The sequence below is a fragment of the Gopherus flavomarginatus genome, chromosome 2, assembly GCF_025201925.1.
Source record: "Gopherus flavomarginatus isolate rGopFla2 chromosome 2, rGopFla2.mat.asm, whole genome shotgun sequence".
NCBI classification, from domain to species: domain Eukaryota; kingdom Metazoa; phylum Chordata; order Testudines; family Testudinidae; genus Gopherus; species Gopherus flavomarginatus.
This window is the reverse complement of record NC_066618.1, coordinates 201,364,524-201,377,044: the sequence shown is the minus strand read 5'-3', so window position 1 is coordinate 201,377,044 and position 12,521 is coordinate 201,364,524. Positions and strand designations below refer to the sequence as shown.

Sequence of the window (12,521 nt, the reverse complement as noted above, 5' to 3'; positions counted from 1 at the left end):
CTCTGCCTGCCCTGGGAGGGGGGCGGGATGCCAGAAAGCAGCCCCTGGCCCATGTCCCCACTGCCCAGGGCATGTTGCTGCTGGTAGAATCCAGGGGCAGGGGTTCTGGTCCGGCCTTCTGCCTCCTCCCCAGGACCTCCAGACGCGCTCTGCAGGGAAAGGAGGCCCTGCCCCAGCTGGGAGGTGGCAGAGAGCCCTGAGAAGGTCACAAGCAGTGAGGAGCTGGGAGGGAGGGCTCATCCAGGGAAGCTCCTGCTGCTGCTGGCCTGGCCTCAGCAGCCACCACACTCCACCAAGGCTCGTTCAGTGTTTGTGCCCAGCTCCTGGTGAGTCCACCTTCTGCCAGGCTGCCCCTGCTGCCACCTGGGCTTTGTACTCAAGGCAGCATACACCTGTGTCACTGGTCCTGTCACTTCTGGCCCTAGGCTTGCAGTTTGGGGGGGCAATGCCCCCCCAAACTGTGCCCGTACTGCTTCCGCTTCCCACATTGTCTGTCCGAGGCTACTATTCCCATGTTAAAAAGTGAGTGGGCATGGCCGTCCCATTTTTCAAATGGGGGTGAGGGTTAATGCCTCTCCTGGCTTCCACGTTTCGGGTGCTTCTGGGCCCCTGAGATGTGGGGGTGCCCAAATATTTTCTGCCCACTGCCCCAGTAAATCTTAATCAGCCTGTCTGTCTGTCTCTGGGATTATTTCTGCCAGCTAGTGCACCCCTTTTAGGTGGTTCCTCTCCCATCATTGTATCTGCCTGCAGACCTGCCTCAGTCCAAGTACCATAGTGTCATCTTCATGACTCGGACCCTGCCCATGTCACCATCCATGTTTCCTCACCTCTTTCTTAGGAGGTGGGAGAAGTATTTCAGTTCAATAATCTAGCCACTTCTCCAGTGGTGACTGGGAGGGAACTGGGCCTGCCCACTATTCATGGTCCTGACCTGGGGACCTTTTAGATAGCAGCCTCCTGCTGTGTCTCCTTAACTTTGCTCAACGTTGCTTCAGTTCCCTGGGCTGCTTCCCCATGGCCCCAGCATCTTCTTTGCCCCCTTCTCAGGGTACTGAGCCAGCAAGTCCCAGCAGCCAGCCTCTTGTCCCTGTCAGCAACTGCTCTGATCAAGGTTCTACCCTTCTTGCAGCCCATTAGGAACACAGTCCTCTCTCCTTGGGCTTCCCGCAGCATCTTTCTCTGGCATTGCAGATCCTTTTAGGTAAGTTTGTCACTTGCCTCTGGCATGTTACTCAGCTGCACCTGCTTCTGCCAGGTTCTGGAAACATGGCTCCTGCACCTGTGCTTTCAGTGCTCCTCCTGCTAGGGCTGCTCCTCTAAAAGAACATCCTATAACATGAAATGGAGACAGCACAAATTGCTACAGCCCCTAGCTGTCTTATCCTGCTCTAGTCTGTTCCCCGAGGGGATTACAAGAAGCAAGGAGCTAGGCTGCTTCCCCAGATCTCCTCCAACCCATTACTTTCATCTCCATGGAGCTAAAACCATAGAGTCCCTGGAGCTGGGATTTTGCAGAGATAAAGGGAAGTGAAATGGCGAAAGGGGCAATCCCAGAAACACAAGCTTCCCTCCATATGTGGGCACAGGATCGAGCAAGGGGCTTGTAAATAATTGTAGTATACAGATTGTAGTATAATAATTGTAGAAATAATTGTAGTATATAGATAGTAATGAAAATGGTATTCTACAAAATAAAAGGTGTGTATTTTGTGATCATAATGCCTTATAAATAATTTGTCTTATATTTTCTTAATTGTTTAGAAAATGCCACTAATTCTTAGAGGAAGCTTGGATAATGAAATACTTTCCCTGTTCTTTCTGTTGTATAATCTATGAAAATCAGTAAAATCAATTAAATAGAGCATTCCAAATAGTCTTGTTCATTGTCACTTATACCTCCCTTTTGGATTTTAAAGACAATTATATAATTTTCTCTCTACTGATCTTTCTCATTATTTGAATTATTTTGACTTCACTAAAGGTTCTCTGTATTCAATCAAGGACAGAATTTGGCCTCATTAGTTCTACAAAAATTGTTAGTATTGTACTCAAAGAAACTGTCTCTGTGTGGTGTTTATGTTAAGTAACTCTTTTGAAAGAGTTGGTAAACACTGAAAAGTTTTTACCTACTCAATAATTTGTGGGTTTGGAATTTTCGTAAATGTTTTTACATAGTGCTTAAGGTTTTGTGGTGTCATTATGGAGTTTTTACTTTATCTAATAGCTATTAGTGCTGCTTTAAATGAAATTAATGGCAAAATTCCCATTGACTCCATTAAAACTCCCTCATGGACCTGTATGTAGGGCAACAAACAGTAAATATTTGGAGCTCTAAATTTGCACTATGCAAACTTGTCAGTGTTCAAATTGCATGAACATTCAGAGGTAAAATAAAAAGAAGAGGCTGTGGCAATATGATCTACCATATTCTTTTCAAAGGGGGGTGGGGGGGATAAACTAATAATTGCCAGCAGTCTATATTTTAAGTAAAACTTTTACAATATTTTCAGTCTTTTTGCTTTGTCCTTCCACAAATCTATTACATTCATAGGTTTTTAGAGGAACATTCCTCCTGTTTCTCACAAATATACCAATTTTTATTACTTTCAAGTGTTGTCTCATATAATATATAAACCATAGTCCAAATAGTCAACTGTGAATAATTTAACATCTTAAATGGCATGTTTACGCCAGGAGCAATGTAAAAAATAAGTTTTCAGTCTTTTTATATGCTGTTACCACCTCAGTATTAAGCTCCGAATGCCTGGTATATTGAGTGGTGAATGTCTGGTAAATTGGGTTGGCTTATAAGGGTCAAATGATTTCTTTAGCATTAGCCCATGACCCAGTTACTCACTCCTATTGGAAAACCTGCAGGGGGGACTAAGCAGAGTACATTTCTGGTAGATTTTTCTGGAGGACACTTCTTCTATGTTCTCCTCTTGTGGTATGGTATTTGCACGCTTTTCTCTTCTCCACCCTTCCACCCGTGAAATGACCTAAAGAACCATCCCCCACGTCTCATAGATCTCCTGATCTTATGCCTCTGTGCTGGCTCTCTATCCCAAACAATCCACCCCACTCCCTGGCAGTGCAGATTGATTGGAACTGTGCAGCTAGGGCCCCCTCATCCAGAAGTTACCCCAGGAACTATAGCAGAGATGGTGGTAGTGGGAACAGGTTATGAATATATCCTGAGTCTGTATGGCTTTTCCTGGCCCATTTTCATGGGGCCAGTAGGATTGATGTGTGTATCTCCACTCCAACCCTTGCCTACCCATTTCCTGATCACTCTCCACTTGTGGATGCCCTGTTCTGTGGAGCTCCCTCTATGGGCCTGGCTAAGAGTTGGGGGCCGGTACTGTCCTGACCTCCCTTTCTGCAAAGGTACAGAACCTGTCGGTATATGGATCATGAAGCCACTGTAGCTGCCTTTCCAGAAGCTCCTCTGTTTGCTTTTGGCACTGTAATGATTTTTTTTTTTGAACCACGCAATACACTGTGCCAAACTGATGCCTGATATTAGTAGGGTGACAAGAAGGCTGAATCTGACCCATTTTCATTTAACTTTGCAAAAATTCTTGAGGGTCCTTTCTTTGGGCCTTTCTGTGTATGCAGAGTGCATTGTTTATTTTTAATTTAGTATTCTGTAGAATTCCAGGCTGAGATTTTTTTCAAAGTCCACTGTCTTTTGTTAGGGGAAAAAAACAACCAAACTATACTAACAGCTGTAAGTGATGCTTGCTAACAGTAGCTAGTACAAAGTTATCTCAGGAGAGATTTTAACAACATAATTCTATACATAAGATGCAGAAGAATAACCTAGAAAGGAAGGAAAAGGAAAGATGAGGAAATAAGTCTACCTGGGCATTTATACCTATACCAGTATAAGAGCATCTAGGAATGATGGGCTTAAAAACTGAGACACAGTGACCTAGAGTCGAATCTAGCATTCTTTGTGTATCAGCAGTGGGAAAGGAAGACTTTGGGCTTGGCTGCACTTGGAGGTATGCAGCGCTGGGAGTTACAGCTGTCTTCGTACAGCTGTGTAGGGACAGCGCTGCAGTGTGGCCACACTGACAGCAACCAGCACTGCAGTGTGGCCACATTTGCAGCATTTGCAGGGCTGTTGAGAGTGGTGCATTGTGGGCAGCTATCCCACAGAGCATCTTGTCCCATTTTGGCACCGTGGGTTGTGGGAAGGGGACGGAAGGGTGCGGGTCATTCTGCTTCCTGTCCCAACGCCTCATGGTGCATCGCTACGCATCCCAGCAGTCACTGTTTTTCCTTCCACGTTTGGCGCTATCGTGAGTCTCCCAACGGTTTGTGTGCAGCGTGATTTCTGTGGGAAATGGAGCCTGAGCTCCTGAGGACTTTGCTGATGAGTGTTGCCAGCACATCACGTTTGGCAGTTGAGCTATTCCTTCAGCTCCAAAGTGACAGTGAGGAGTCCGACGATGATATTGAGTCATCTGACGCGTATGACACTAAATTGCTTGTGGCAGTCACAGAAATGCTCAGCACCGTGGAACGCCGCTTTTGGGCTCGGGAAACAAGCACTGAGTGGTGGGATCACATCGTCATGGAAGTCTGGGATGACGAGCAGTGGCTGCAGAACTTTCGGATAAGAAAAGCCACTTTCATGGGACTGCGTGAGGAGCTCGCCCCCAGCCTGCGGCCCAAGGACATGAGATTGAGAGCTGCCTTGTCAATGGAGAAAAGGGTGGCTATTGCAGTCTGGAAGCTGGCAACTCCAGACAGCTACCGATCGGTCGGGAACCAGTTTGGAGTGGGAAAGTCGACCATTGGAATCGTGTTGATGCAAGTTTACAGGGCCATTAATCGCATCCTTCCAAGAAGAACCGTGACTCTGGGGAACGTGCAGGACATTGTGGATGGCTTTGCACAAATGGGTTTCCCTAACTGTGGAGGGACGAGAGATGGGATGCATATTCCTATTCTGGCACCACTCCACCTAGCATCCGACTACATTAATCGGAAGGGGTATTTCTCTATGGTTCTCCAGGCTCTTGTGGATCACCGTGGGCATTTCATTGACATTTACACAGGCTGGCCTGGAAAGGTGCATGATGCACACATCTTTCGGAACAATGGCCTGTTCAAGAAGCTGCAGGCTGGGACTTTTTTTCCCAGACCGGAAGATCACAGTAGGGGACGTTGAAATTCCCATTGTGATCCTTGGAGACCCCGCTTACCCATTAACTTCTTGGCTCATGAAACCGTATACAGGGAAGCTTGACAGGAGCAAGGACCGGTTCAACTACAGGCTGAGCTGGTGCCGAATGACTGTGGAGTGTGCTTTTGGCCGTTTAAAAGGGCGCTGGCGATCTCTTTTTGGGAAGCTAGACTTGAGGGAAAGCAGCATCCCTGCGGTTATATCCGCGTGCTGTACCCTCCATAATATTTGTGAAGGGAAGGGTGAAACATTCAGTCAGGAATGGACCTCCGAGGTTCAACGCCTGGAGGCTGAATTTGCGCAGCCAGAGAGCAGGGCTACTAGAGAGGCGCAGCACAGGGCTACAAGGATTAGGGACGCCTTGAGGGAGGAATTTGAGGCTGAAAGCCAACAGTACTGTTTGGTGCCTTGCACGGGAGTGAAGTGCAATGGTTACAATGATTTGCAGTGCCTGCTTTTTCCTTGGGGTATGGTATCTTTCACTTTCTGCAATAATAAAAACTGTTTTAAAAGCCAAGAAATCATTTATTGAAAAGAAAGTAAGGAAAAGGGCAAGGGGGTAGGGTGGTGATCTGTACAGTCACAGGTTTGAATATGTCCTGTCTGGAGTGCTGTGCAATGACTGCTGCACTTCAGGATGGCTATACTGCATGGTGATGGGGGTTGAATGCAGAGGGTAAGGGTCGTAGTTCTCAGGGCTGGTGGGTGAACGTACAGATGTTGGGGGCGGCTGGTGGTGGTAAGAACCTGGATGCTGGAGAAGGGGGTTTGGAGCTGACATTGGGGCACAAGGGAGAGAGCTTTGTGACGAGGGGGCATAGCATGGTAGTGCTTTGCCTGCGTGGCTACGAGTGACTGGATACAGTCCGTTTGGCGTGCCAGGAGGCTTATCAGCTGCTTTGTGCTTTTCTTCTTAGCCAATTCCTTTCTCCTGCTTTCTCTTCCCCTCCAGTGCTGCATTTTCTCTCTCCAGTCCTGTAGCTTCTTACTCTCTTTGGCAGACTGATTCATAACTGCTTTCACCATATCTTCTTTGCTTTTTCGTGGTTTTTTCCTCAGGTTTTGTAGCTTTTCAGCAGTCTGTGATACGGCCAGTCCATTTGTAGCAGTAGTCAAGGACACTGTTATTAGAAAAAAGACAAAAATTGAAACATTTAACAGAGGCAGCATAGTGTATAATCACAGTGAAGGAGTTTGCATTCTCACTTTAGCATAATTTCCACATACCAAACACAGCACAGAGAGCCCACGGCAGTGAAGACATGGTGAGTGAAGGGTAATGAGTGCAGGAGTTAATTAATCCTGGAAGCCATCTCGCTTCCGTGGCTCACCTGGGAAGGGGAACTGATTAGTTCAGGGCTGCACTGGGGTTTCTGTGCGTTGGGAAAAGTAGAGAGCTGCGGGGGGACCTCCAGTAAACAGTATCCCTACATTTTCCACAGGAGTTAATCCTGGAAGCCGTCTCGCTGCCGCGGCTCATCTGGGAAGGAGAACTGATTGGTTCAGGGCTGCACTGGGGTTTCTGTGTGTTGGGGAAAGCAGAGAGTTGCGGGGGGACCTGCAGTGAACACTATCCCTACATTTTCCACAGGAGTTAATCCTGGAAGATATCTCACTGCTGTGGGTTACCTCGGAAGCAAGGGAGGGTCTTCTACAGCAATGCAGATTCCGCCCTGGCCCCTATGCAGCTTGCCTGTGTGCAGCAATGGTCCCCCACCCCTCACAGCACAGTGGTGCGGACGCGTTAGCCTGACTGGGTCAAGGACCACAGTGGCTCTCCCTATAAACTTGCGCAAGTGCATTGCCCACGCTCTGGCAGAAACTTTTGAAGAGATTACCGAGGCCGGTAAGAGATTACGACATGTTAGACCACATCAATGGGCTATTCCACATCTAGGCATGCATGCATGCAGCCATAACCTCCCCTTCTCTCCCGAAACATTTCCATCCTGAAAATAAAAGCTGCTTACCAGGAACCCGCTCCTCTGCTTCTTCTTCACCAACAAGTTCCAGCTGCTGTGACTGGCTAGCTTCCTCCTGGCTTGAGAAGAGCTCCTGGCTGCATGCTTCCTGGGACTCCAGGGTGTCTCCCTCCTCCCCAGTACCCTCACTCTCGGTTTCCTCCCTTCCCCCCACCTCCCTCTCCTCTCCCTGCTCTGAACTGTCCATCGTGGTCCTTGGATTGGCAGTGGGGTCACCCTCAAGTATCGCATCCAGCTCCTTGTAAAAACGGCAGGTCGTGGGGGCAGCACCTGAGCGGCGGTTTCCCTCGCGGGCTTTGCAGTAGGCACTCCACAGCTCCTTTACTTTAACCCTGCATTGCACCATGTCCCGGTCATGACCCCTTTCCATCATGGCCTTTGATATCTGCCCATAGGTATCATAATTCCTACGGCTGGAGTGCAGCTGTGACTGCACAGCTTCCTCACCAAAAACACTGATGAGGTCCATCAACTCGCCATTGTTCCATGCTGGGGCTCGTTTGGAGCATGGAGGCATGGTCACTGATTGATTGCACTCCACACCTGGCTGAGCAAACAGGAAGGGGATTTTTAAAATTCCCGGGGCATTTAAAGAGTGGGTCACCTGAGGCCACGGCAGTAGAGTGTGAACTGATGAGCAGAGTGGCTGAACAGGTATTCTGGGATACCTCCTAATACCCTGGAGGCCAATTACAGTGCTTTTGGTGGCCACATTTGATGAGCAGCGCTGCATCACCAGCGCTGCAATCGTTATACCCCAAGCAGACCAGGTGTACAGCCAGCGCTGCAGCCAGAGAGTTGCAGCGCTGGATGTGCCTTGCAGGTGTGGACGGTTACTAAGTTGCAGCGCTGTAAACCCACCACCAGCACTGTAACTCTCCAGTGTAGCCAGGCCCTGGGTTATGAGAGATGAGAAATTGAGGATCAGAGGGATTAAATGACTATTACTGAGATCACACAGCAAGTCAGTGTCAGAACCAGGATTTGATCCGAAGACTCTCAACTCCTAGAAATGTCTGATTCACTAGACCACTCTGCATACTGAGACAAGTCCTCCTGTTTTACCATCTGTAATGTGGGGATAATAATATTGTATAAGCAAAATCCCCAAATGTGCAGCATTTAAGGGGGTGGGGGCAAGTGTCATCATTACCTGATGTTGTATACAAATGGTAAATGAGACAGAGGATACATGACTTGGATGCAGGGCTCTTTATTCCAGTGGATCAGGCAAGGCCTCGGACTCAAGAAAACCAAGTTCTAAATCAATTCTGGACATAGTTTTGTTTTCTGACGTGAGTGTCCATCATTTGATCTTTGAGACTTCATTTCTCTGTCTAGAAAATGGGAGCTTCATACCTATGTTATAGAGGTGCAATGAAAAATAATGAAATCAATCCATTGTTACCCAGCTGTAACTCCACTAACTTTTATGGAATTATTCCTTATGTGAAAGGAGATGCAGATCCTTTTTCACCTTAAACAATACAACAGGGGAGTTAGAAAATAACACTGTTTCTGAGGCTGCATGTTCTTTCTGATGTTGCTGGTTCTCATGATTTTATTACGAGTTTTGCGATATGTTGTTTTTCTTAAAGATCAAACTCCTGGAGTCCAATGATTTTGTGAGATCCCAACTTTCATTGAAAGGAAAAATATATTTCCTAGCCATCATGCTTGTGAGTAAAAGCTTGAAAATGTGAACCCTAACCCCAGAAAGCAAATAGAAGAACCCGCCTTTATTATTTCTAAAATCTCATGAATTTTCAGTCAATCTGGTGATTTTTGGAGCCTGACTCATAATCTTTGAATCCTGGAATTGGCAATACTGTCTTTCACAAAATCATCCCCACTGCCTCCAAGCTAGATTCTGAACTCGATTAGGCTGGGGTAGATCCACTTGATTTCAATGACAATATAATTTTGTCCCCTGGTATCATTTTGCTGTCATATAACATGGAAAATAAAATAACCAGGAGAATACTTTCCAAAATAAATTTAATAGGGTAACTTGTTAGTAGCATAGCACAATGTCTAAAGGGCTGTTTGCAGGGCTGGTCAACATTTTTCTGTTAAAATTGTTTTTTGAGGTAAAATTGGGTTTTTCACTAGATGACCTATTTAGCAAAATAGATGCTTTTCACATAGAGTTCTAATTTTTCAAATCATAATATTTCAGCTGAAATCCCAAAATGTATTAAATGAAAACTAAAATGGTTTTTCCCCAAAGTAAAAGTATTTGGTTTGGAAATACTACTTCTTTCCCCCATGGGAGTTATAGTATTATTACCTCAAGCACCTTTCTCCTCTATAGGCTATATGTCCTGTGTATATGTGCCATGTCCAAGGATGAATCTCCCCTCCTCTCTATAAGTGGAGGCCAGGGGCATCATGAAAGATGGAGTCAAAATGGGGATGTGGGGAGATTTGGAACCAACTCTAGCTCTTTACAATTTTTATATGTGCAAAAGCCTATTCTACAAAATGCTGAGTACCCACAACCATCTCACAGGAGATGCTTCCTTGCAGGAGCAGGATTTAACTTCCAATCATCTATAAAAATGTAAGATCAGCCATTGTGTTGCTTCTGATAACTGGAATGATCTGCATGTTGTGGGGTTTTAATTATATTAACATTATGTAGAAATGTTGATTTTCATTCTTAGGTACAACGCTAATCAGGAACATCTGTAAATTGGGCGTAATGATGATTATTTCACTGGGGAGGTCTGACTGAAGAGCTATTCTTTTGCAAGCATAACACAATTAATATAAACAAAACTTACTGCAGCACAGAAAGTATTTGCCTTGAAAAACAGCATTCCCCCTAAGTGCATTTGTTTTCAGCATTGCCAGCAGGGAACTTTAAAAAAGCAACAGCCTGGCAGGTGGATTTTAATTCCTGTTGCAAATGTGTTTGCTGTAGATTTCCCCCTCCTCTGCTGCCCCGTAACTTTACTCTTGCTGCATAAAAATTAATTTAATTAAAACTTTTAATTAGTAATTATATCAAAATAATGGTAATATTCCACATTGGAAGAAGGGAAGTAAGAATAGAAATGTTGCTGTTGAAGTTTATGGACAAAAACAAACAAAACAAAAAACTATGACTAGAGAAATCATTAACGTAGTACTTACCAAATTCCAATGAAAATAATCCTATTAACTATAGTATACAAATTCCTAAGGAGCTCATTCTTGACATTGGAAGATGCTTAATTATTCATTAATGCATAAATAACCAAAAGAAATAAATTCCGTAGTTGGAAACATTACTGTAGGCCCATATGTGCCAATGTATCTCCACAATTTGGTTTATTTAAAACTGCATAATTTGCTAGGAATTCTATTCTGTTCTAGCTAATCTATCTATATGCACTCAACAATGCCAGCATTGTTTCTCCATTCTAGGTGAAATCTCACAATAAACTGTCACTCAACAATATCTGAAGGTATAAATAAGAGACCACTAGGATGAAGAATTACAAACCTTTTAACTCATTTGTAATACTATAGATTAATAGAGCTTTCTGGAGGGAGAGATTAGGGAAAATAAATACAGATATAAATGGAACCAGTGCCATGCAAGGAAATATACTTTTTCAGTATTTCTCTACCTTCGTTTTTGCTGTTGGTGAAGTTATGTATGTTCTAATAAGGGTTCTTGCCCTAGTAGCCTAATCTTGCAGTGAGATCATAATTCTGTATGTCACGTTATACTCAGTTGCTGTGGAAATTATTGTCCTGTCATAAACACAGCTTAAGAACTGGTTGAGAAGCTTCTGCTGAAACAACAACATTTCAGCGAGAAAAAATAATAATGAAAAGGTTAATGAAAAATTGTTTTGGTTTCCCAGCCAGCTCTATTTCTTCATCAAATAAGAGAAGAAGTTGAGTGTGAGACAAGGAAACACAAGAGTAAAGGTAGTTAAAAAGAAAGATGCACAGATTTCAGTTTTGAGTTAGGTATATTTATAAGTTTTTCCAGTATATTTTTCTTTTATCTAGAATTTAATTGATAACATCCAAAAGAAGTGTTCTATTAAAAATGTAATTGGCAAACCCAATATAAAGCCCAGTCCTACAAAGCCTTAATCACATGAGTAATGATTTGGGGGCAAGTACCACTTTTTTTGTTGTGTTTGTGTATACTGCCTAGCAGAATGGGCCCTAATCTCTGACTGGAGAACCTAGGTGTTCCTGCAATTCAAATAATATTTGTAATAAAATCTCCATCATATAGTACTAAATAGGACTGTTTACATGAGAGAGAATCACTCCTGTGAATAAGGATTGCAGGATCAGGCCCCAAAGTCAATGATATTAAAAATATCACACTGCAAATCTGCCCTTTCCAATGTAACTGCCTTTATAAAAGTTTTTCTTATTCAGAAAACTAAATTGCTCAGTTGAATAGTAACAGCCAGTACATATAGTGCCATTCTGTTTCCACAATACTAAGGAAAGCTTTTGTCTGTGTGTCTGTAAGACAGCATATTATACAGAAAAGTAGTGAGGATAGTCTCAAAGAACTAGGAAATGCTGAAAGGTGATGTCTGAGTCAGATGGTCTTTTATAATAGCATTTTTAATCACATTATGCATCCCCAAGGAGTCACAAAGGAAAATCGCAATATGGAATAAATTTCCATTTCTGATAAGTGATGAAGAAGTGCTTCACTGGCTGTCAGATTGGGCCACTGTTTAAATAGAAAGAGCACCGTGTAATTTGAGGTTTGTGAGTAAGAGGAAAAGTGGTGTCACAGGAAAAATGCTGGGGGGGGGAGGTGGGAGGTTATATGTTAATTTGCAGATCTTTCATTTCCTCAGTCAGGTGGGGATTAGGGATGTCACAAAATTGATGTGCTTGATCTCTGAGGAGGACTACAAATCACCTCACTACTAGAAGGCCTCAGGAAACGGCTACATGGAGTCATTCTAACTGCAGTCCTATGGCTCATGGGAGGACCACTGTTGGATGACCACTAGAAAGTGAATACAATGGGCAAGAAATTATATTGATGGCATTTGGGAAGAAGTGTTAGGAATATCAGCTTCTGAGTTTTGTACCAGTCACATCACAAACTCTGTCACCACAACATTATGATGGCGGGTCATGTGCTAAGGTATAGTCATATCAATCCATCACCATCATTTGCTTTGTAATATGACATTTTTCCATGTGTTAATTTCTCCATATGTTAAATGACGGGAACAATCAGACTGGTTAAACAGAGGATGTGCCGTCTAGTTAATTAGGACCCGATTTGCAAAAGTGTTGAGCATCCACAGCAAGCGCTGGCTTCAGTTTTCCTTTTGGATGCTCAGCATCTCTGAAAA

General features: G+C 44.1%; 2 protein-coding genes across 3 annotated transcripts in view; one reads left to right on the top strand and one right to left on the bottom strand.

Moving 5' to 3' along the window:
• Positions 1–12,521, top strand: part of DOK6 (docking protein 6) — a 439,614-nt gene that overhangs the window by 94,495 nt on the left and 332,598 nt on the right. The window lies entirely within an intron of this gene.
• The window catches only part of LOC127044256 (zinc finger protein with KRAB and SCAN domains 2-like), a 618,075-nt gene that overhangs the window by 400,815 nt on the left and 204,739 nt on the right, over positions 1–12,521 (bottom strand). The window contains exon 2 of the mRNA XM_050938864.1: positions 7,201–7,501. Within this exon, the coding sequence (XP_050794821.1) occupies positions 7,201–7,501 (301 nt within the window). The remainder of the gene's footprint in view (positions 1–7,200; positions 7,502–12,521) is intronic.